Genomic DNA, 23556 nt, shown 5'->3' with positions numbered 1-23556 from the left:
GGAGGTGCCCACCAAAGCTTCTTTCTCATTCCCCTACCCATAACGAAAGACTTGTACGTCAAGACAAGGAGAGGGAGAGATCATTCACCAAACACTGTCACAGGTACTTTATATTAAGATACTTAGCCTCCACTTGGGGAACTTAATTCATTTAATTAATAAAACCAAACCTTAAAAACACATTCCACCCACCACTCCTTCCTTCCCTCCTAATTTTATGTTCCACTCTACCTTCTCCCCCACAGTAGTACAGTGAATGGGAGCTGTGGTCAGTTCATCACTCCCTGTCTCTGCCACTCCTCTCTCCTTGAGAGAACTCCTCACACTTTTGCCTTGCTCCGGACAGGGGTCCCTCCCACAGGAGACAGTCATCTTTGAACTTCCCCAGCGTGAGTCCTCCTCACAGACCACAGATCTAAACCAACTCCTCTACAACATATCCAGTTCTTCACAAACTCCTCTACAACATATCCCCTCCATAGGGTCTAGTCCTCCAGGAACAGACTGCCCCAGCATGGGTGCTCTGCAGGGACCCAAGTTCTGCCAGGAAACCCGCTCCAACGTGGGCTCTTCTCTCCACGGGAGCACAGGTCCTGCCAGGAGCCTGTTCTAGCACAGGTTCCTGAGGGTATCACAGCCCACATCAGCCTGCTCTGACACGGGGTGCTCCATGGCTTACATGGAATGTCGGCTCCACTGTGGATCTGCATGGCCGCCACCATGGGCTGGGGGGGAATCCCTGCTCCAGCACCCAGAACACCTCCCCGTCCTTCACTGAGCTGTGAGGCTGCAGAGGTGTTTCTCTCACACATTCTCACTCCCCTCTTCCCTGGCTGCAATTTGCTTCTGCACAGAAGCTTTTCTCCCCCTTATTTAAGACATTAAGCCCAGAAGCACCACTGTTGCCAATGGCCATCAGCAGATCCATCTTGGAGCTGGCTGCTCTACTGGGCAGGAGGGAATCTTCTGGCAGTGCCTCAGCAAAACTATCCCTGTAGTGCCTTCACTACTAAAACTTTGCCATTTAAAGCAAATAGAAGAAAACATCTCAATGGACTTGGAATCATTGTGATCCCAAATGGCACAAATATTAATTGAATATATATTACACAAAGAATAAGTTTAGGCTAATAGAATATCTTTATTTGAATCTAGTTCCCACTGGAAATGTTACTGGAAGAGAAAGGTACTGTTTGTTTCCTACACATCCTTAACATAGCAAGATTAGAATTGTTTCTGAGCTATCTACATTTTCTGATAGTTTGTTCTGTAATGCTCTGCTCTAGAAGAAAAAGAGAGTAAAATTAACAGGTAGTTTTTGACTGCTGATGCACTGAGCTACTCAAGCTCAGCTAAAGCATTGCATAGGGACACAATCTAGATGTGTGTGCAGCTGCACATATGCAAATACTTATGAAGAAATTAAGATCATGTGGTATAAAAGTTTTATAGGGACCATTTGGAGATTGCCACATTATATATTAGTGACTTTGACATTCTTTTGAGGTAACTAATGAGGCTATAAAAACATCTTAATACTGCTGAAAGGAGATTCCTATTCCTACTAATCTATCAACTTGAAAAAATGCATCCTTGAGCTTTTCTGGGAGAGAGGGGAACAAACCTGTATCCTGTAACACTCAACCTCTCTACTCAGAGCCCTATCACTATTGCTCTCCTGTAATTTCTAGATCTACACCATTAAGAAATTCACTGCATTAAGATTGCTGCCACTAACAGACCTTCATGCACCCCAAACAGCAAAGCAAACAGGTAATAGTTTGGGTCTAAAACATACAGTGCAAGAACACAACCAGGCAATTACACTGAGGTAACAGGTGGTCATAGAAAAGTGGAGATAGAGTGGACAAAAGTCAAGCACTTAGAAGTTTTTTAAAAGTTCAGCATCATTTGAAACAGTATTTAAAACATAACATTTGCAATAGCTCCCCTCATTTCACTGATTGTTATTTTAGTAATTTCTATTATTCTTTCAACTTTTAGACCAAGTAATACAGCAGGAAGCCTTCTGACATGTTGTAGAACATCCTTATCCCAGAGAAATTTACATCTCAGTAGGGAAAAAAAAAGGAAGCAGGCAAATATGAATACATGAGCTGTTCAACATGCTGAAGAATGGTTCAGAGACTGAACACCAGCAGTTTGGTATTTCTAGACATAAACTGCAAAGTTCCACAGCAAGCTCTCAAATAATTTAATGGCTTACAAAGGAACTCCTTAAAGTTGAGAATGTGCTGGAAATAAACAGAAAAAAAACTAAAGCATATTTGATCATCTCTTGACCAGTAATGAAGTCTGAAACTGCAATCCACAACTGCAAGAGCTTTGAAAATGAAAATAACTTGTTTCTATTTTATGTGATATAGATAAGGTCATCAGGATTTTAAAAAGGGACAACAGGGCCCCAGGTGTGGGTTAGGAGATGTCTAAAGCAGTATTTTCAAAGAATAAAGGTTGGCTATGATAGCATTCTTACAAGATCAGAAAAGCACTGAAGTTAGGCTGACAGGTAGAATTCTCTAAGGAGATGTCAGTAACACAGGCAAAGAATCTTACATGTGTAGCTTGACCTGAAAATCATCCATGCAGAGACATACAGGAATTTCTTTTAGTAGAAGAGTAAGAAGAACTGGAATCCCAAATACAGAAGTGAAAATCTTTATGAAAACCAGATGCTTTTTTTCCTCTGAACTTTGAGTTCACTGTGATTTCTGGTTTAGTGAAAACGTGAAACTAGAATGACATTCTTCACAAGACCAACTACAGGTGACACAAATCTGTCACTGATCAAGCCTCACAACTCTCTGAAGTAACAAGCATAAGGGAAAAAACATCTGAAAGATCAAAATGTTTACTCAGAGAAAAAAGTCAGCAATGAGAGCAGACCACAAGCAGAGAAGGCTGCAATCATTCTGAATTACTTATTTACCCTAACTTAAATCTCATGAACAAAGAATTAATTACCTTTCTGAAGCCTATCTTTTTGATCAGATGTGCCAACAAGCAGAATATAAGTGATTTCATATATATTAGAAATACCATTAAAATATTAAAACAAGAAAAAGCAATTTGCTTATGCTGGTTGCTGTATTTTCAACAATCTGCCCATTCAGCTATACAGAAATAATATCCATTTATAAGGAAGAACTATATTTTCTTCCAGAACTTCTTGAAAGTTTTCTTCAGTCTCACATCATTACATAGAAGATAGTTTACAAGGCTACACTTTATGCTGAATTTGGAGAGATAAATACAGCACATTACCAGAACCTTCCATTTTAGAACAAGCTTTTAAGAAAACCACACAAAAATTCTTCAACACCTTCATTAGCTTTATGCATTATAATTGAAAAAAATACTAATAGCATGTTCAAATCAGAGATCCACTGAAGTAGTATAAGGTTTCCTTCACTTTACAGAGTACACAAGGCTTCAAAGGAAGTAAGTCTGTAAGGAGATGGTTGGTAAACCATATGGTTTCCAGTCAGGATGTCCTGACACATACCACAGCAGTTCACAATTAAAAGTAAGCAGTAAGAAAAGACACCTGCTGACGCAAAAGATTTGCCAAGAGCTTTCTTCAAAAGAAAACAGAACTCAAAACAAACAAACACAAAAAAAACCCCAACATCCCTAAAATAAAGAAATCTATATTGCACTCTACGAGGCAACTCTCACCAACACATGAGGAGCGGACATGAATCATATCACTGTGTGATTTTTGTATTGTTATGACTGGAAGTAAGCATGTATATATTTAGCAAGCACTCAGTGGTAAAAAATGAAAGGCAGTAAGCAAGTTAGTAAAAAATATCTCTCTTATTGAGGCAAACTGAGACAAAATTAAGCTCCTTTCAGTAGCTCACACTCAGGGAAAATCCAAGTACTTAATCCAGAATCACAGAAACAATAAGATTGCAACTCTGTGAAAACTGAGGCATTACCTTAATCTACCAGAAACTGATTTTGAAACAGTTAACTCTGGAACTTCCAGACAATTTACTTCTAGTTCCTTTGCAGAAAAACATTAATCCTCTCTCCCCTTCTTGCCCACCCCTAACCAAAATAAATGCCACTACTCAAAACTTTTGAAGATATTTATCTTACTTTATAAGGCATTTTTCCATAGCATCATCGGAGATGAGTGTAATGGAGGCCGATTGTACACAGACAATTAATTTCTTGCTAAAAACTATGTTCTATCTGATCAGAATCTATTTAAAGCAAAGTTGACAGCCCCTGACTCATTTGACAAAAGCACCCGTGTTTAAGCAAAGGACAGCGGCCTTGACACAATGTGTTTAAACACCTAAGGCTAGTCAAAGACAATACAAGGAAAGTAACTCAGCTAAAACAGAGTGAGTATCTAATGACTAGGACATCCGCTTAACGCTGTTTTCAGCTGCACTGAATGGCTCAGAACAACTGGAGCATCAATGCTCACACACTTCCAAAACTACACTTCCAAACTGGCCAACTGAACAAGCTCTTCTGCCATGCTGCACAAAGCAGTCAAAGAATTAGAAAACGCCTTGACACACCACAGACAGCATAAAGGTAGCTCTGCAGTTAAGAAACCATAACAACTCTTCAGCAACCTACTACATCCAATGCAACAACAAGGAATTCTGAAAAACTTAATCAGGAGGGGCTAATAAGGAAAATGCTGCAAGTTTGAACATTATGCTTCTTTGACACAGATTTTTTTCCTGCCTGAAGTTACCTTAACTGCAATGCATTTCATTTTCCATAGGAAGAAAAGCCCTCATCAGAATACAAGTAGAGGTGACCTAAACACCAATCTTTTTCCTGAGAATACGGTAAGTGCTTGTTCAACAGCTACCACATTGCAACTGAGCCATATGTTTCCACAGTGGAAGAATAAACAATAAGAATGCTGATGCCACAGACACACAAGGAGAGTTGACTTTGGAGGGTAATTTTACTTCCTTCCAATTAGAAAGAGAGAAGCTTCTGTTTCTCTGTTTAATTTTGTATTCCTTTCCCTTAAGCAGCAGACAGAGGACATAAGATTTCCTACCAACTTTGACCATAGAATCAATTACATGAAGTTTTGCAAAGGATAACCAATGCACTCAGCTTCAACTACCATGCTCTGTATACTCAGATGCTGACAGATGTTAATTTAAAGAAAACCACAATACTAAGCTGCAGAGGTAACACAGCTTTTACTCACTAGGTCAATAGTATAAGCTTTGGAGAAGCACTCTAGTTTGCTCGTAAATAATTACTAAATAGCAAATCAATGCCATCTGCATTTATACAGTCAGAGTCAAGCAACTGGTGGGCCGTGACAGTGCACTCAAATAGTTTAGTCAATATTGTTAATCTTCATAGTAGAAAATTTAATTATTTTCAGGCCCCATGCATAGGAGGAATGAAAAGTGATTAAAAGTTGATGAAATACACCCATTTTTAAAAAAAATCCTGTTCAGAATTTATCATGATTTTACCAGCTTTAATCCCACAGGAATGAAGTGTGAAAAAAAATAGTACTGACTACTCTAAATAGACCAAGCAGTAAACAGTCCTAACTACTCCAGTGCTTACATAGTAGTAATTCTCTCCCAAAGCTGTCTCAACATACCATTATTCTCTAATACTAATACATGGCTAGGGTCTAGGTTTTAAAAGCCATCAGGTTTACAAACTCAGAAAAACAAAAGCTCATGTAATTTATGCACAGTTTAAAGGAAATCTTGAGTTATTTGTTAACAATATTCATTTTTTATTTATTTACAAGATAAAACATTCATGGTGGTTTAAAAACAGTAATTTGCTTCCTGAAAGTCCAGAGATATATGGTCAACTTTCGTATACAATGTAAGCATTGAAAAGCAAGGCTAGCCTTCTAAACCATAAAAGAAATATTATCTTTAGCTCTGCACAGAAGTTGAAGTATTCTTGGTTCTCAGTGATAAAGCTATTTCTTACCCATGAGAAAAGCAGTAGAGAAGCTTGACATTGATGCTTAATATTGTTTTCCCTTTAATAATGCAGGTAACATTATAAATTTACAAAAGACACACCAATAAATGACAAAAACTATAGATCCCGCTGTACGAAGTATAAAAAGGAAAGATATATGGACAGATAATAATTTACATTCACTGACTATCGACATGCAGATTATGTTTTTTTATTCCCTGCAAGAATGTTGCTTATAGTAACTTTTACAAACAAGGCTCTAAGCAGGAGCATTATTCAAACATTCTGTCCTGCTAAAGAACTCGTTTTCAAAATCCATTATTATCTTCACACTGATAATAAAAGTTTAAAGAGCACCCAAACAGAACTGCAATATTCTGCCTATTCCAACCTAAAGCATCAGCCCATGGAAAGTTGACATTATCGTGAAATCTGAACAATTTGAAAGCAGGACACATAACCAATTCTACACAAAGAAGTTTGCATGGTGTCTAGGTAGCCAGAATTTTTGCATACACTACAAAACTACTCTCATAGCACAGTTCTCATAGGGTAGGAATGTTTGGTTAATCCCTTATTGTTGAAAACAAGTAATTAATACAGAAAACCTCATCTGCCAGAGGACAAAATTACAGAAAGAAATGAAGGAAAGGTAGAATGCATCAACTTTAAAAAAGAAAAAAATGCAAACCAGAAATTATTGAGCTCTGCCACTAGTTTTTAAGGCTGCTCTTTTTTCAGTGTTTGGTCAAGATAAAAGCTTTGCTTTGTTTCCACTATTCATTTTCTTAACATCATCAAACTGGGGGAAAACTTCAGCTACCTTACTACAGCAATAAGATGATTATCACAGCTACTATAGTCAAAGAATAAACAAGCATAATAACTGTTATTACAACAAGTAAAATAGGCCTCCAAGCCACAACGTTACTATGGATAGCACCCTACTGACTTGGCAGAACTTCTGCCTTTGCTAGGTATTAATTTGATCAGTCACCCACCACAGAAATCAGTCACAGGACACACTCCAGAAATTGGATTTAAAACAACAGTTGACCGAGCAGGTTTCTATTTCTGATTTTAATCCCTGGGTTTGATCTAGATGGAGGAAAAAATGACCTTCCTGTGCCTGCTGCCACACAAGGCTATGAGATTTAAATCTGTTTGCCAGCATATTAAATTTGCTCAAACACATCCTTTCAGTACAAGTACCAAATGCTAAAATCACAACCAACAAGCTTGAGCATTCTCACACTATGACATCATCCCGTCTGGTATACTTTAATACAATTTGGAAATAAAATTTGATTAACTGAGAGCAGCTTAAAGAGGATACATTAAAGATCCAAATTGAGGACACTTATACAGTAAAATGAAAAAGGAAGCACAGTGCCCAGCCCTTCCAGTGTCTTCTACCAAAGAGGCCTTCCTGGCTACTCTGATGGGCTGTGACAAATACAGTTATCATGTATTGGATGAGTGAAAGCAATCCAGAAATCCAAGCAGCGGAATAAAGACTTTCTGGTAACTGTGATTTTACAAACAAATTAGGGTATAACCTTACTAAATCTGTAAAGATCTGTAAATGGCCTGACACAGGGAAATCAGAGCTCTGCATTTCCCACGTGGTTTGAACAACAAACCATATTCCTTGCTCCCAAGCTGAAAACTTCCTCCTACTGAAGAATACCTACTTTCGAGTATTTATACTCACAGTCCTTAACACAAGAGAACTCACTGTTAACAGCATCCTGACCATTGACAGGAAAATTGCAACAAAGTCTTTGTGATAATAACCATTTTAATTAAACCTGGGGTTTCGGTTTATAATTGCTGCCAGCAAACACCGTGGAAATACAGATACTAGTCTTGTAGCATCAATAAAGAGCCTATAAGGACTTCAAAAAATACTTAAACACTTGTAAAGGCATACTACATCAGTCTCCACCCAGTCAGTATAACTAATTAAAAACGTCAATAAATGTTGAACATCTTATTTCACAAGAGCTACAGGGAAAGCAAAGAGCTGCACTAAATCACAGAGAATCAGAGTTAAAAGTGGTAACTGTATCACCATACAGACCCAAGGCCAACAGGTAGCAATCCTCGCTGCTCAGCAGTTCCAAGAAGAAGCTTTTAAAGTATCACACAGTGTGCAAAGCAGAGTGCCTGCCTCTCCTGAACAGCCAGCCATGTTACAATCAACTCTTCCTACCACTGGTAAGGCACTCTCCTAGATAATCTATTATGATACAAGCTGTCATTTTAAAGAATACTAAACAAAATGTATCAGGCTAGTGAGGGGAAACATAAGAGCTAAAGTCTATCCCCCCACTTCCTGAAAAATGAGTTTCAGTACAGTGTATTTCTAGTTTCAAAATTAATAGTAGATGTACTTATAAGTCATTAAAATGCAGAACACATACTTAAAAAGTTAGGCATGCCATACTAATCTGTTTACTAAACTGACAAGAGTGACATCCCCCAGTCCCCACGCACATTCCTAAAAGCACAAACACATCTATGTTGCCATCACCAACATATCTCACAGGACAATTAGCTTAACTGAAGCTTAATATTTCAGAGGTCTTGTTTGCAGACTAACAGTGTGACACAACATGAAACACACAGAATATGTGATTACAAGTCCAAGTTAAGCAGCTTTTGGTTAGGACAGCTCTTCAACTTTGAGTCATTTTAAAGGATCTGAAAATAACAATAGCCTAAGGCAAACACACACATTTGTTTTCCTTCCACAAACCAAGATTTAAAAAAACATAGCCAGAGGCCACTGGGAAAAAAAAAAAAAAAAAAAAAAAAAAAAAGACAAATGATGCTTAAATAACCTAAAACATAAGTCTCCTTACTCCCCGAGGCACATGCAGCACAGCACTCAGAGCTCCAGGAAGAAGCTGTTTGCCCCTGTGGACCTATTTAAATAGCCCCATTCTTCACTGTGTGCATACACGGACGCGCAGAGACACCCACCACTTTGTCCATAAGTTTCCAGGTCTTCTCCACAGTCCTGCGGTCAGCAGCTGCCTGCTTGGGGGGGCCCACAGCATCCTGAATGGCATCGATGAAGCCCAGGATCCGTCCCTTGCGCGGGTTCCGGCCGTTGAGGGAATTGGCCATCTGGGAGCCAAGCTGGCCGCAAGGACAGAGAAACACAGGCTCACAAGGTGCTCCGAAAACATCTTGTCACAGAGCCCGCCGCAGCCTGCGAGGCAACACTTCCTTCTTCACGGGCAGGAAAGGGCAAGATCAGGGCATGTTTAGGAACAAGCTTAACTTTTCATGACAAACAGCGTAAACCCACCTGGCCCGGGTTTACACTGGCAGAAGCGATCTCGGATTTATTGTCAACACCGACATCGGTAGGGGGGAACACACCCTGCCCGTCCCTGCGCCCCGGCCGCGGGCACATGCCCGGCACGGCACAACAAAAGAGGCCGCGGCGGAGCGGGGGCAGGAGCGGGAGGAGGGAGCAGAGGAGGCAGCGCGGGCAGCAGGCAGGCACCGCAGGGCAGGCGGGGCAGCGGCGGCACACGGACCCGGCTCCCGGCACACGCAGGGACCGGGTGCCAAGGGCGAGAGCGGCCGCCGGGAGAGCCGGGAGCGGGCGGCGGCAGGGAGGAGGTTCCCCGGCCCCCGCGGCGGAGCCGAGCGCAGGAGAAGCGTCTCCCCGGAGCAGGCTCTCCTCCCTCCGGCCGCGACGGCTTCAGTGCCGCGGGAGGCAGGCGGAGCGCATCCCATCCCGCCCCGCCGCCCGCGCCCGTCCCGCTCCGCGCCGGCCGCCCCGCAGGACTCTGCCCCGTGCGGCTGCTGCTGGCGGCGGGCGAGGGAGCGCTGCCTCAGGGGGAAGCGCGAAGAACTCCTGCCCTGCCGCCCGCATCGCCCTCCCGTACCCCAGCCCAGCCTGCCCGGCGGGTGGGTGGGAATGTGCGCGCGTGTGGGGAGAGTCCTACAGGCACATGCAAAAGAGACAGAGAGAGAGAAAGAGAGAGAGAGATGCACACGCACAGGTCTGTCTGCGGCACCGCTCGCAGCCCCCGGCAGGCTGTGGTCTCCCCGCACTCCTAGGAAGTGAGGCTGGCTCCCCGGCGGCGGCGGCCCCGCTCCTTCAGCCGCGCCCGCCCCCTCCCCGCGGCGCGCTGGCGGCCGCTCCTCTCCTCGGAACATGCCCACCCCCGGGACAACACTGCGTGCGCGCCTGCGCGCCGCGCCGCCAGCGCGGCCCTCTGCCCGGGGGCGGGAACGCTGCCGCACAACAGCCAATCGCAAGGGCAGATCTGCTTGATTGACGCGTCATCTAGCAAATGGACGTTGGTGCAGGCACGGGGCGGGGCAGCGGCCGGGAGCGGGCTCGGGATGGGGAGGGGGCGGGAAGCCGCGGCCGGCAGGGGAGGGAGCGGTATCGCAGCTGGCCGGGGTCGGGCTGAGCGAGGGGGGGCTCTGGTGCCACCGGGTCCCGCCGGCTGAGGGGCAGCCTGAGGCCTCTGGGGTGGTGGCGGCCGGGTAGGGATTGCCTTCGTGGGGACGCAGATATTGTCCCTGGCTGTGGGATCTCCAGGGGCAGCGTGTCCCTCCCCGGTGAGGCCGTGAGACCCCGGCGTGCTGAGCGTTCAGGGCGTGCTGACAACTGGTAGTCTGGTAGTGCCTGCCGCCCTTTGGCTCTTCCCCTTCGCGCTTTTGGGAGTTCACTGGGGTTTTTTTGTGGCCGCAGAGACAAGAACTTTTTTTCCTCTGTCTGGTTTCTTTTCTTGTTTTGTTGCTCTTTTTTTTTTTTTTTTTTTTTTTTTTTTTTTTTTGAGACTGAGGGAGTTTTGCTGTTAAGCAAGTGCTGAGATTTCCATGCCTGGGAATGGGCTGGAGAGTTCCAACCAAAAGGTGGTGAGGGGAAAATGTAAGCACTTTCTGGTTTAAAAAGCCCTTTTAGATGCCATTATTTTGGTAAGAGCACTTACCCTGGGGATATGGTAAATAAAAGTCAACTGATAGAATGCTGCAAAGAGTGAGGCTTACCTGCATTGGGTGATAGACACTTGACTTCAGATCCTTTTGAAGATAGTCCAGGGAGTAATTATACTTTGCAAGGGCTAATCTTCTAATGAGCTGAAGTAAAAGGAAACAAAAATGTAACACTTAGTAAATTGTATTCTAAGGATATTTTTAAGTTTTGGTTTTCAAAATATCTGCAAATTCTAGTAGTTTTCTTTCCAAAGATTTTCTTTTTTAATGGTTTGCTCTTTTTTTGGTTCTTTCCCTACTTTTTTGTGGATTTGACTTTTTTATTAAAGTAGGAGTCAGGAAAAACAGAAAAACTCGTAGAGTATTTCAGTGTTGCTTTTATTCATATTTTAATTTATAGGTACTTTTAGCACAGGTATCTTCCTGTTGATTTAAAATGTGTCATGTTATTCTTTTGAACACATAAAACAATAAAATCCTGTCAATAATGTCTTCCTCAAAGGTTGTTCCTCTATAGCTTTTAAATATGAATTGGCAGTTACTTGCCTTAAATGGGTTGGAAGCTTCTCATTTTATTGTAGTCTCTGTAAATTATTGTAGCCTCTTCCCTGTGTTGGTTTTAAACCTCTCTGGCTGATGTCCCTGTCCCATTTTTCTTTGGAGCTCAGCTTTCGTGAGATTAAGTTGACAGTGAGTGCCTACTACTCTGTCGCTATCTCTCATTTGGTTGTGAAAAAGGCAGAGGAGCTGATGCTTTTTCAGGACTTGTAAAGTCTCTGGTTCCTGGTCTCGATTGCTTTGTTTTCATTGTTGTTATGTCATTCCCTTCATATCCCACACTCTGCCAAGAGCTGTGATCTGTGAGCTCCTGGTAGCCGTCTGGGGCTGAGTCATGGCACCTTGCAGTTCATCCGAGTGCAGGGCCAGCAGGAGCGAGCAGCCGGGTTCCCTGCCTCCCTCTGCAGCCCTGCTGTGCTGGTGAGGGAGTAGCCAGCTCCATGGGGAGAGTGAGTGGCTCTCAAGCAGTGCTGTCTCATTGCCTGTGCTGTGCAGTAAGTACAGATGTTCTGGGAATTGCAGTCCTCAGAGGGTCATGTGAGTACTTTGGAAGCAAGCCAGCTGGGAGAGCAGGTGGAAGGGATACCTATGGCTGCAGCTTCAAGGCTGTTAAAGATGGGTCAGGATTCTGTGGGCTGTGCTGTGGAGGGACGAGAAGACACAGCACTGCTGGTGTGGCTTCAAGCACACAGAGTGACAAGGCTGTTTGACAGAAGACAGCTGAGAGGTGAGGCTGGGAGGAGTGAAGCAAACAGCCTGCTGTGTTTGAAGTTCAGGGCACGTCTTGTTAGCAGTTATACATAAAGACTGAGCTTGCCTGCTGGGTCCTTGGGGTCTGTAAGGATTAAGGGTGGTGGCTGAAGGCACTGGGCTCCTGGAATATTTTAATACAGGCCAGCAGCACTGTGTTAATGTCCAGGTATTCCTACTCCCCAGCTTCAGGCTCTCTGATAGGCTAAAATAGGAAGCTAACCTGCTATGTATAGATCCACTGAGAGACCACAGGGTGTTTCAATGCAGAAACCTTGGTCAGGTACTTTAAATCTCCAGGAAAGAGCATCTTTCTGTTTGGGTTACATATAAGGTACGTGTGTAAGTTTGGTGTCTAAGGTCCAAAACTTTTGTATATACAGTTAAAATGACTCCACAGATCTCTTTTATTTACAAGCTCTCCAACTGAATGTTGATTCTACTTGTTATTATACTGAAGAATGTTGCAGTTTGGATCTGTGATTTAATCTCTCTATGAAAACAGAATAAAACACAGTGAGTCTGAGGTTTCAGATTTTGAGATTTGTATATTACATGAGACTGATCCTCAGCCTAATCAAGGTACTAATGAGTTATGTAATGATGATGACATTAGAATGTCATCCAGGATTCAGTAAAATTTTGTAGTGAAAATTGTGGAGTAAAGGTGATTGGGAGCCAGGATATGATGAAGGAATCAAGATAGTGTAAAAGAAGCCTTGAATTGAACTTTCTTAAGTCCTACTTTGTAAAGTAGGAATTTTAGGTCCAAGCATTTTACTGGAAAGCAAAATCATGTGACTTCTTGAAAAACCCAGCTGGTTGGTAGGGAGAAAACAGATATAAAAGATTAAGCTAACATTTGCATTTGTCCATTGTATTTTCTTATCTGTTAACTGTTTTGGGTTTTGTTGGGTTTTTGTTTTTGTGGAGGTTTTTTTTGGTTATTTCTTTATGTTCTTGGTGTCTCTCATTCTTCTGGAGTGAGTAGACTGCCTTATGAATGAAACTTTATGTTGGTGCTCTTGAATGAATCCCATTCAATCAAAGAGCAATTGACAGGCATTGGCAGCAAGAGAGATGGTTTGGTTTTCTTTGTTCATCAGCTATTAAAATATTACTGATTTTCTGCAGTCAGTCAATGCATGTGGTTTGGGAGCTTTTGTCATTTGTGTGTTTGTTGCTGTGGTACAAGTGGTTTTGTACCCAAATATACTGAAACATAAAAACAATGAAGAGGACAGATGGAGGTTATATTTATAGCAACATCAATAAGGTTCATATAGTATATGATATGCTGAGTTAAGGGATATGGTAGCAATGCTTGTAAAGCTTAAGCCCTCCATTTAAAAAACTGAATGTGAAGTGACTTCTTGCTAATTGTAACACAATATTCTGGCTATCCCAGCATCCTTAAACTTTCAGATTTATCTCTTGGTGTTTACACTGAATATGTACGATGTGATGAAAAGGCAGCTGTTCATGGGGGTGTAGTGTCCTGTGGTGCAGGGTCAGGCAGTGGTTTAATGGCTAGGCTCTGACAAGGTCATCCTCTTCCCAGGATGTGCAGTGCCCCAGCAAAATGCAGCTGCTCGCTCTATGCAGGGAAACTGAAGCTTCAAGGGCCACTGGAACATACTGGTATCTTGGTGTCTTACCTTTATCTGTTCTTTAAAAACATCAAACAAACAAAACCAGCAAACAAGAAACCCCCACACCACAACCCAAACACACAAAACAACCAAAAAAAGAGAAAAGATAATTATTGTAACAACAGATAAGTTCCAAGACTATTTGCTTAAACACATTTTGGCTAGCCCATTCTAGATACATACAATATCTAATGCTACCCTTCTCTCCTGTATTCTGCACAATCACCTGTAACAGTTCATAAGAATATTAAAGTGCAGTAAATGCAAAATGGTTCCATGTTATTATTTTGCAGTGCCCTCAAGAATGCTAGGATATTTAGATCTAAAACAAATCCAAAAAAGGATTTATAAACTGTAAACCAGCATCATGGATAATTTTTAAAATAGATTGCAATGTACTTATCTGGGATTTATTGTAGCAAACCGAGAGACAGAAAGCAAAACCAATCACCTGTGACCCTCAATATTCTCTTACTGATAATACAAGTTGGTATAATAATAATAGATGCTTTTCCTGCCTTAGTGGGTAAATACTTGGAGAAAATTAGTGACGAGAGTGGCAGTTTGTTGTCAGATTATAATCTAGTTATTTGGCTACCATTATTTTTCAATTTACTTATTATTTTTCTATTTACTTATGGTTTTCATAGTTATCAAGTACTCAAACTTGCTTTTTAAAAAAAATTGTTACTGCTTTCTAGAAGTGAAAACATGTTCTTTTCACACATGAAATGTGAATAGTGTAATAGTTTAATCCACTTTGTTGTTGAACTACTGCAAGAAAGAAAAAAAAAAAGGCTGCCTTTCCAAGTTCTGTACGCTGTAAAGTTCCGTCATTACTCCAGCAGGCTGTTGCAGTACAACTGATAATAATAGTGTTGCAGTATTAGTTCCCCCTGCTGAGTAATTAAATCCTCTTTTTATCCTTGATGTGGCAAGAGCAGCTAAATTTAGCTCTGTCTGTACCTGTAAATAAAATGGGCCAGGCGCTGTTCTTGGGCCCTGAGGCCAGGCAGGCTGGCACAGGGGTGGTCACCACCATCCTTCCTGAAATTACACCCCCTCACCACCCCCTCACACCCCCACATCCAAGGAGTGATCCCTCACCTGTGCTAACCCTGAACCTCCCTGGGATTTGTTTGGGAAAGCAGCAGCTGACATGGGCCAAAACTACTCAGCAGTATCGTAGTAACTGCTACACTTCATGGTGTGCCTAGATCATTGTGGCTGCAGTAGCTAGACAGATATTGTTGGAGTTTGAATGCATTTAAATATACACACATGCATATGCACAATGTAACAGGAGATGTTTCATCTTTGTTCATTTTGGTTGGGCTGCAAATAATGAACTTGTTTTCAACTGTCTTCTCGAGAGTGAAGTCTTTAAAGGGCAAGAATTTAACTGACTGAGGCTCTTGTGCTCACGTTTTCAAATCTTTCCTTTACCCTAGGAGCAAATCTACTTAAGTATGATATTGTTTCCCTTGCAAAATACAGCCCATCCATTTGCCTGACTGTGAGTAATTAAAAATGTATTCTCTGTTTGCGGAATGAGTATGAAAACTAATTGTGGGGCCAGGCCTGTGTTTGTTTGCACACCTCACTAATGAGTTCGTTTGCTGTAAACTAGACAGCCCACTTCAAAACACATCTCCGCCTTAATATATTGTAGTAAAAAAAGTGTGTCAGCTTAATTTTAAAACAACCTACCCCTCAGGGAGTGTTCTTCTGTTTCTTTTCTGTTATTAATTGCATCCATCTGCCAGAGCAGGTGCAAAGGCTTTAACTAAGTCCTGTCATTTTAGTACTACTTCTTGAATTTGCTCCATCTGTGCAATAGCATAAAAAACAATGCCTAAATCTATTTTTTCTTTTTTTTTTTTTTAATTATCCCCCTGTTCTTTCTGAGTGCCATGATCTCAGTTCTTCCCAATCTTGGTCTGATAAAACAGTCTTTAACATCCTTTTTGATGTCTTGCCAAAGTACAACTGGGTTTTCTTGCTTGACTTGATAATTAGGAGGTTTTCCATTCAAATAGCTCCTTTTTTTGCCAAAATTTTTAAGATTTTCAGCTTGTGGTAAGAGGTTGTAAAATACTCCCAGGGACTTTTCATTGCCATCTTTCTCTGGAGTAGGAGTAGCACTTTGACAGGAAACAAGCCTGTGTCTATTCTGTGTCTATTCTGTGCTTCTGCAAGTCAAAATAAGCTCAGTTAGCGGAGATTTGAACTATATTGCTAGTGGTTTTAATTGAAATATTCAGGTGAGACACTGTCATAGAGGCTTTTCCTTCAGAAAACCATGTTTTCAGTTGAGTAAGATAGCATCTTAAAAATGGGAGTTATGCAGTAAGCAAATCATAGCTTAAGCGTGATGACTTATTTGCTTAAATTTCTTCTTCTACATTGTCACTTCCAGTATTTTTGTTCATCCTTCTAAAGCAAGACAACTTTTTGAACTATAATCTGTTTGACTCCTTGCCTGTGAATTTGTAGTGTATCTTGTGTTTCCTGTGTGCCTCAAGTTCTGCTGATATTTTGTTTGTGAGCAATGGCAGGAACTTTTTGTCTTTAGCAGAATAAACAAGTTGGGGTTTTTTTCCCCTCTTCTTGCTTACCTTAATTTAAAATAATTTTTTCCATGCTGAAAAGTAAATCACGCATTTTGTAAGGCAAGTCACTGTTTTAATAGAACTGAGTAATTTTTGACCTTTTGCATGGGCTGTTTTGTAACATAAACTGCATTTGGTACTTCTGATAATTTGCTGCATACTTCAGAGCATTTGGTTATTCTCAGAGTGAGCTGATAAGATTTTTGCATCAATTTCTCACTCTTTATAATGCAATTGGTGACTATTTTTCTACTTCGTCACAAGACTTTTTTTTTTTCCCCTCAGAGGAAGAGGAAAACCAGTGAATCAGACTTCTGGGGAGAACAATAAGAGATTTTTTCCTTTTGAGAATATTCATTTTATTGCATCAAGAAGTCATATTGTGAACAACAGTGAACACTACATAAAAATGTGCTTTTGCATTATTCTATTAATTCTGTTGTGTGGCAGAGTATAACATTTGTTTCCATTAAGTTTCAGATTAAGGCATGTTGTGTCCAAAGAAATATGAAAAGGTCAAAGTAAAACTAATAATGAAGTGAAGCTTGAATTAACCTATTTGGTTGAATTTCTTTAATTTTCCTGTCAAGTTTTCAATGTATCCAGTTCTACATGGATGCCCCCATTGTTTAGACAGTCGGGAGTTGTCCAGCAGAACATTGTGACCCTTGTACCAAGCTGCACAAAAGTAGTTTTAATTACTAGGAATGTGATTATATTTCAGTCTGGGTTTTGGGTTTTCGCTCTGCAGATTTATTTCCCTGTGTTTTTATTTTGTTCAGTTACCATTCACTTACTGGTAAATGCAAAACCAGGTATACTGGCTCACAAGTCTGTTGTGCCAGTATTTTCCTTTCTCCTTTCTATTATTCTTGGCTTTTTAAAAGGGTCTGGTATTTTATAGCTTTTCTTGAAATAGTGTAGTACTATAGGGGATAACAAAAAATGTCTTCTTATGTAGTTCAGTTCTTCTCAAACTCTTACTTCATCAGAACTGGTGATGAACACTCCAACACAATTTTTCTACATACCCACCAGTAATCCACACAGCTCATAGGTTTTATCATGCTTTTCTGTGAATTAACCAGACCATGTCACAGTGCTCACTTTTAAAGGAATGAAGTATTTATGATTAAAGCCTTGTATCTCTCAACAGCTGCATAATTTTGGCACCAGGTACAGTACATTGTTGGTGCTCAGTCTGCCATATTAAATGAAAATTTCTCTTCAGTTTTTCTATGTAGGTATGACTAAACGGCAATAGTATTACCTATATTGTCCCTGGTTTTCATGTTTGCCTTTTTTGGTGTCTTTCTCTTTATGAAAAGAGAGTCTGAATGCTATTTTTCACAAGTATTGTTAATATTCCTACATGTCAGCAGTGTGGACAGTGAGTAGTGTTTTACTCAGTCCTAGTAGAAAGGAATATCAGAAACTGAATTTTTAATATTTGGTAGTTTTGTCCAAAACTTGAAAAGAAAGTTTGGAGGAGGTAGGAAAACCCTGTGTCTTGGAAATTTTTTGCATGAGTTTTCTTTTTCCCTATAGGCAATGCACCCAGAATTTTGAGAGGAAAATAGTGATCTGATTAAGTGTCTATTTATGAATCCTTGAAAGGGCAGGCTGGTCTCATAAAAGTAGATATTTGATAATGAAAAATTTAATGAATGTGAAGGTTTCTCTTTTTGAAGGTGCACCGAGGTGCAGAGTTGCCTGCTAATTCTAAAACCCTTGAATACTTCCCACTGCTTGTGCCTGGTTTTCTGAAGTTGGTTTGAACCAAATACTTCACTTTTTCCATAGGTATATGCCTTGGGCTGTTTATTTTTCATGTGTAGCATACTTAAATATTGTCAGATTGAAGGAGAATAATATGGATTCATTGACTCCTCAGTTCTTTGATGCTATATAAATTGGCTTTGGACTTCTTCTGTCAGGGTCTCAGCAAGACTGTCCCCACACTGTTTGTGAGGATATGACATAATTGCCACTTTGCTGTCTGGCTGCACTGTCTAACATGGCTGAAGAGAGTGTACAACTTCCAGGGAAAAAAGCCCATATGCTAGAAAGATTGGTAGAAGCTTGGCTCAGCACATCCAAAAGACTCATCTTTTCATTCATCTTAAAAGTCATCTTCTGAGGGAGGTGAGTGCTTTAAAGCAGACAACCTGATGTATTCAGAGAGCTTTTTCCTTTTGGTGACAAACAGAAGTAATTTTGTCCCCTTTTTGTACAATCTCAATGAAACTTCTAGGGATGTGTGGGAATTCTTACTGTACTGCCTTTCTTCTTCATAACTCTGTGTCAGCTAGAGCAGTGTAATGGCAGGAGTAATTCACTTTGCAGACCCTGAATAAAAGTACATTCTGCCACTCAAGCTCAAAGAGACCTCACTTGCAAGGCTTTTCAACCCAATTTCATAATCTTGCACAGCCCCATGACTTAATAAAGTCTACAGTTCTGTGGAGTGTCTGTTCCTGTACTAGTGCAATATCTCCTGCCTGTGTGGAATATCTACTTTAACTTACAGGCAATGAAATGATAGGTGGTTGTGAGTTTTATAGAAACAGGCAGATCTGCACTTTTGAAAAGCAGAACATGGTAAGTACTGTGGTGTGTGTGGCAGAGTGCATGCCAGTTCAAATATTTTAAAAATGTGGAACACTTTTAAAAGGAAAAAATCATAATGTGCATCTCTCTCCTTTTTTTTTTCCCTTTGGTCAAAGCTGAAAATATTTTCTCATGGGCTTACTTCCTTTTACTCATTGTGCTTCTATATTTTTTTTCTTTCCACTTGGCTAAATCATGCCAATTGAATTTTTTAACTCTATTTAACCTAATTACTGAGCCACAAAGCCTGTGAATAGTGTAGTTGGTGGAGCCAAAAAGCAGAAATACAGCAGGTAACCTACTCAGAAATAAGATAATTTGGGCAGTAAATAAAACCTTTTAAATATCTTCCAAGAATGTAGTGATTATATAAATGGAAAATGTGTTCAGTTGCAGGTCCTCTTGTGTTACTGTGTAAGGGCAGAACTAGCAGAAGGCTGTTATCTTCATGTGCAGTTCTATCAATGACCTCTGAAGGAGCAGGAAAGGAAACAAAGATGAGGTAAAATAATCAGAAAGCAATCAGAGAAAATATGCTGTAAGCAATAAGTTGAGATTGAAATCTGTTTAAAAATACAGGCTTGTGGCTGTAGTTAAATGCCTTGGTTTCACTGACATTATGCAAACATCACCCTGGGATTTTATATAAAGGCCTCTCATATGTTCATGATTTTGGAAGAGTTGAGAGTTCAGACTTGATGTTTAAATGAAATGCATTTGTTTATCACACTTTCCAGAGTTTCTGAAACCTTCCTGGTAGGTACCACAGCTAAAACTAAATGGTATTTACTAAGGTGTTACTTTAAAAAGATATTTATTTTTGTGAGAGAGAAACGTGTGTTTTTCACTGCCTGTGCAAGTAGCACTTGATCTATTCTCAATTACTTGCATAGCTTATCTGTCAGTTCAGCTTCTGTTCAACATACTATACCTTGATGCTCACTCAAGCTTTCTGCATTTTTAATTTGAGTGGCTGCTCTGCTTGGCATTGCAGAAGTTGCAGCTTCCTTTGAAAGAATGCTCCTTGGCTGAAATAGTGAAACTTGAGTGACTACTGGAAGGAGTGCCTGGGAAGGGAGTTTGAGCTCAAAATCTTTGATATTCTTTGTGAATAGTTGACTGTAATTCCTTCTTTCGCTGAGTAGAACACAAAAATGTCATGAGACTTGGTTGGTTTTTTTTTTAATTGGGCCTGCTAGCCAAAATTTAAAATATTAAAATGCTCTCTATAAGCTGCTTATGAATAAAAAGTAGGATAAGAATTAGTCATAATTTTGGCAATGATTTAGAATCTAATCAATTAGCTGCAGCCACAGCTCTTCTATGAAGTGGTGTATCCACAAACACACTTATGTGAACCTTGTTTGGATCTCACTTGTGAACAGTAGGAAAATGCAGTAGTGTTCTTTTAGGTGATGTTACTACAGGCTTGTAGAGGGACATTAGGTAGATTTGGTTTTCACTCAGCTGATGATATTTTTCAGAATAACAAGCTTGTAGAGTCAACAGGAAAACCCCATTGGCACTAATTTTGACTAACATGTCACTGTATTGCATGAAGCATTTAAACACCATGAGTCTGAGATATTTAATTTTACATGTTCTCAGTGCCTTTTTTTAAATGGTAGCCTTATTTTTAAAGTATATTGAGCCTTTTTCAGGAGAAATTTAGAGTAAAGTGACATCAGTGGGACTGTCTTGGTTTAAAACAAAATGTAAAATGTGGCTCTCCAGATCGTCTTCTGAATTGTTGAGTTTCCTTGGTTTTGTGGATTTATATCTTCAGTTGTGCTTAATCACTTTCTCTGTTTAGTGCCATATTCATTCTCTCATATTTAATGTAGTTATGTAGGCTTAAGCTTCATCTTTGTCCAAGTGTATTGCTAAAATGAGGGTAATTTTTCAAGAGTGGTTAGCAGCATGAATGTAAGAATGGATACTTGCAAAATGTACATGACTTTGTGGGAAATTGTTTGGGGGCTCTCTGTCTGTGTGTATATATATGTGTGTGTGTGTGTGAAGACCAGAAAAGCAAACTTAGGCAACTTCTCACATCTTCATCTTACAGGCAGAACTTTGTCCTGTTAAAGAGGATATCTTTGGTTTCACAGTTTTTTCCATAGATGAGCTTGTTTAAATGCAATTTGGTTATAGTTCTCAATGGATTTTCTTTTTAAAGTGGACGCTGGGGAATGTCTAAAAAAAACCTGGTCAAATTTCTCTGAGTTTTTTCTCTTTTTGGCATGAAGTTTACCCATCCAGACAAATGAGTCAGTTTCATTTTTTCCATGTACCTCTGATGTAACAGAAAAAAAAATCTTTTTAAATAGTCATGGCAGTCATAGCTATTACAAAAGGGTGAGTGGGGGAGGAAAATAAAACTAAGTGGGAGCAAGTCTAGACCAACAGTGACTATTAGTGTCATAAACCCTTAAATGAAAGCCATATATCTATAAAACCTCATTGATCGTGTGTCCTTGCTCTACATTACACTGGCATGACAACTCGACTGTATTCATCATTAAAATGAAATTTTTAAAACCCTCTTACAGACTTCAAACCATTGATGTTAATCAATGTTTGAAATCGAGACCTTTGCTCATCAAATGGTGAGTAAACCTTTTTTCACAAATATACAAATCATGTAAGGATGGAAATCATCATTACGCAGAGTTTTACTTTTTTAAAGTTAGGAGGATTCTATCCTGAGGGTGGTGTATTCCTGTATTTGCCCAGTCTTCTCCACAATGACTTCAGATAGTCATGTGATCATGCCTAATTTTTAAATTGATCAGAAAATATCTTGTTTAAAGTGCATCTCATTTTCCTATATGAGAAGAAACTTTTTTTTTTCTTGTAAACCCCACAGTTAACTAAGAGCTTGAGTCTGTCAAATTCTCACTGGCATTCTTAGTTTCTCTTATTCATTATTTTAGTAAAACCTATTTTACATGACTATGCAAGGGACAAGAGGGAAATAATTGCCCATCAAAGAAAACTTTTTCAAAATAATGGATGATAGACAAAGCAATAAGAATTAAACTATTTGGAGGAGAACTAAAAAAAAAAAAATCTAAATCCACTTTGAAGAATTGAAAAAGGCATAGAAGTAAGGTCTGCCCTTTGTTTCTGCCACTGTTGTTTTTTTCTTCTATGACCTTTTCTTCTCAGCTCCCCAGAGGCCTTTGCTTACAGTGCGATAGTGACATTGTGTGTATCACAGAAAAGCAAATACAGTGGTTCACTTGTAATCTTAGCTCCTACTGCCCACACAGAGCCATGAGCTCTCTTCCTTTAACCTTGCCTATTGGTAACTGGAAAGCTTGGAAGGACAAATAAGATAGAAAAGGGAGTTATGCACCGTATTGGGCTTCTGTTTATCCTTCTTTTTGAAGGGTGACAAAAATAATTACCCCACAAAAAACAGAGTTTTAATGGTCCCTACCTGGTTCCAGCTGTGGTTTTCTCAAGAAGTGTTCTGGGGAGGATATTACTTCTACTTTGTCTGTTGTCTTCCTGTCTAGCCTCCCGTGTCATAGCACAGAAGTGCTGAGCTCTGTGTTCCCTGAACTACATTATATATACAGGCAGATGGTGGGGATTCAGAGAGGTGCTCGGTTTTGTAGTTTAGCAGCACAGTGTCTGCTAGTTGGTGCAGGAATAGAACAAAAGGTGGTCCTGAGAGAGCTGCTTTTTCTTGCTGTTTACATACCAAACTAAACTGCTATCTCTGATTTCAATTATCTTTTTTGTTTTTAATGACACCTACAGAAAAAGGATAAAGCACATTTCCATATTAGACGAAATTCTGCAGTGTATGTTTCAGAGCTGTAAACTTCCTTAAAAGCTTTGGGACACCTGCTTCATGAAATCTGAACTTCAGTAGAAGTTCAATGCAGGAACTAGCCAGCATTCACTTTTTCAGTTGTTTTTGCTCTGTTTATTTTTTCCTTCAAATGTTGCATTTTGGATGTTGTTTAACTTTTAACCTCCATGGGGTATGCTGGTGTTTAAACTGCCCAGCTTGCTTAATAGGAGGGCAAAAGAAAAAAGAGGAGAATGAGCTTGAGCAGCAGAGCAGGCATGAAGACAATAAATTTAGCTGACTTCTGGAATTGCAGCTGTAATGTTGTGGAATTTGATACAGATGGAAAACAGGAGTTGAAAGGCGCAAAATTTCCAGTGTGGGTGCCATGTTGAGTAGGCTGTGTGGGTGGAGAATGGTGCTAAATGCCAAGCAGGGAAGTAGAAGGGAGAGTCTCTTTCCAGCTAGTAACAGACAGCTCGAAGTGGAGGGGAGGGGGTTGGGGAAGTGGTTTAAATGTCTCAGTGCAGCTATTTTGTAATAAATCACTAATACTTGTGGGTAAAGCTCAGCTCATGAGTGTTTGCTACTTCTTTATCCAGAGAATTCTTTTCCACAGTAGTTTCTG

General features: G+C 40.3%; 1 protein-coding gene across 2 annotated transcripts in view; it reads right to left on the bottom strand.

The window, feature by feature from the left end:
• Positions 1-10092, bottom strand: part of CBLB (Cbl proto-oncogene B) — a 126501-nt gene extending 116409 nt beyond the window's left edge. The window contains exons 1-2 of one of the 2 annotated variants that reach the window (XM_058018519.1): positions 9994-10092; positions 8959-9117 (exon numbers count right to left, since the gene is read on the bottom strand). In XM_058018519.1, the coding sequence (XP_057874502.1) occupies positions 8959-9105 (147 nt within the window). In that variant the 5' untranslated portion in view covers positions 9106-9117; positions 9994-10092. The remainder of the gene's footprint in view (positions 1-8958; positions 9118-9993) is intronic. The other variant, XM_058018520.1, reaches the window with a different exon arrangement.
• Between the last annotated feature and the right edge of the window lie 13464 nt (positions 10093-23556).

Source organism: Melospiza georgiana, chromosome 2 (assembly GCF_028018845.1).
Source record: "Melospiza georgiana isolate bMelGeo1 chromosome 2, bMelGeo1.pri, whole genome shotgun sequence".
Lineage (NCBI taxonomy): Eukaryota > Metazoa > Chordata > Aves > Passeriformes > Passerellidae > Melospiza > Melospiza georgiana.
The sequence above is the reverse complement of the archived record's forward strand: the minus strand, read 5'-3'. Positions and strand labels throughout refer to the sequence as shown.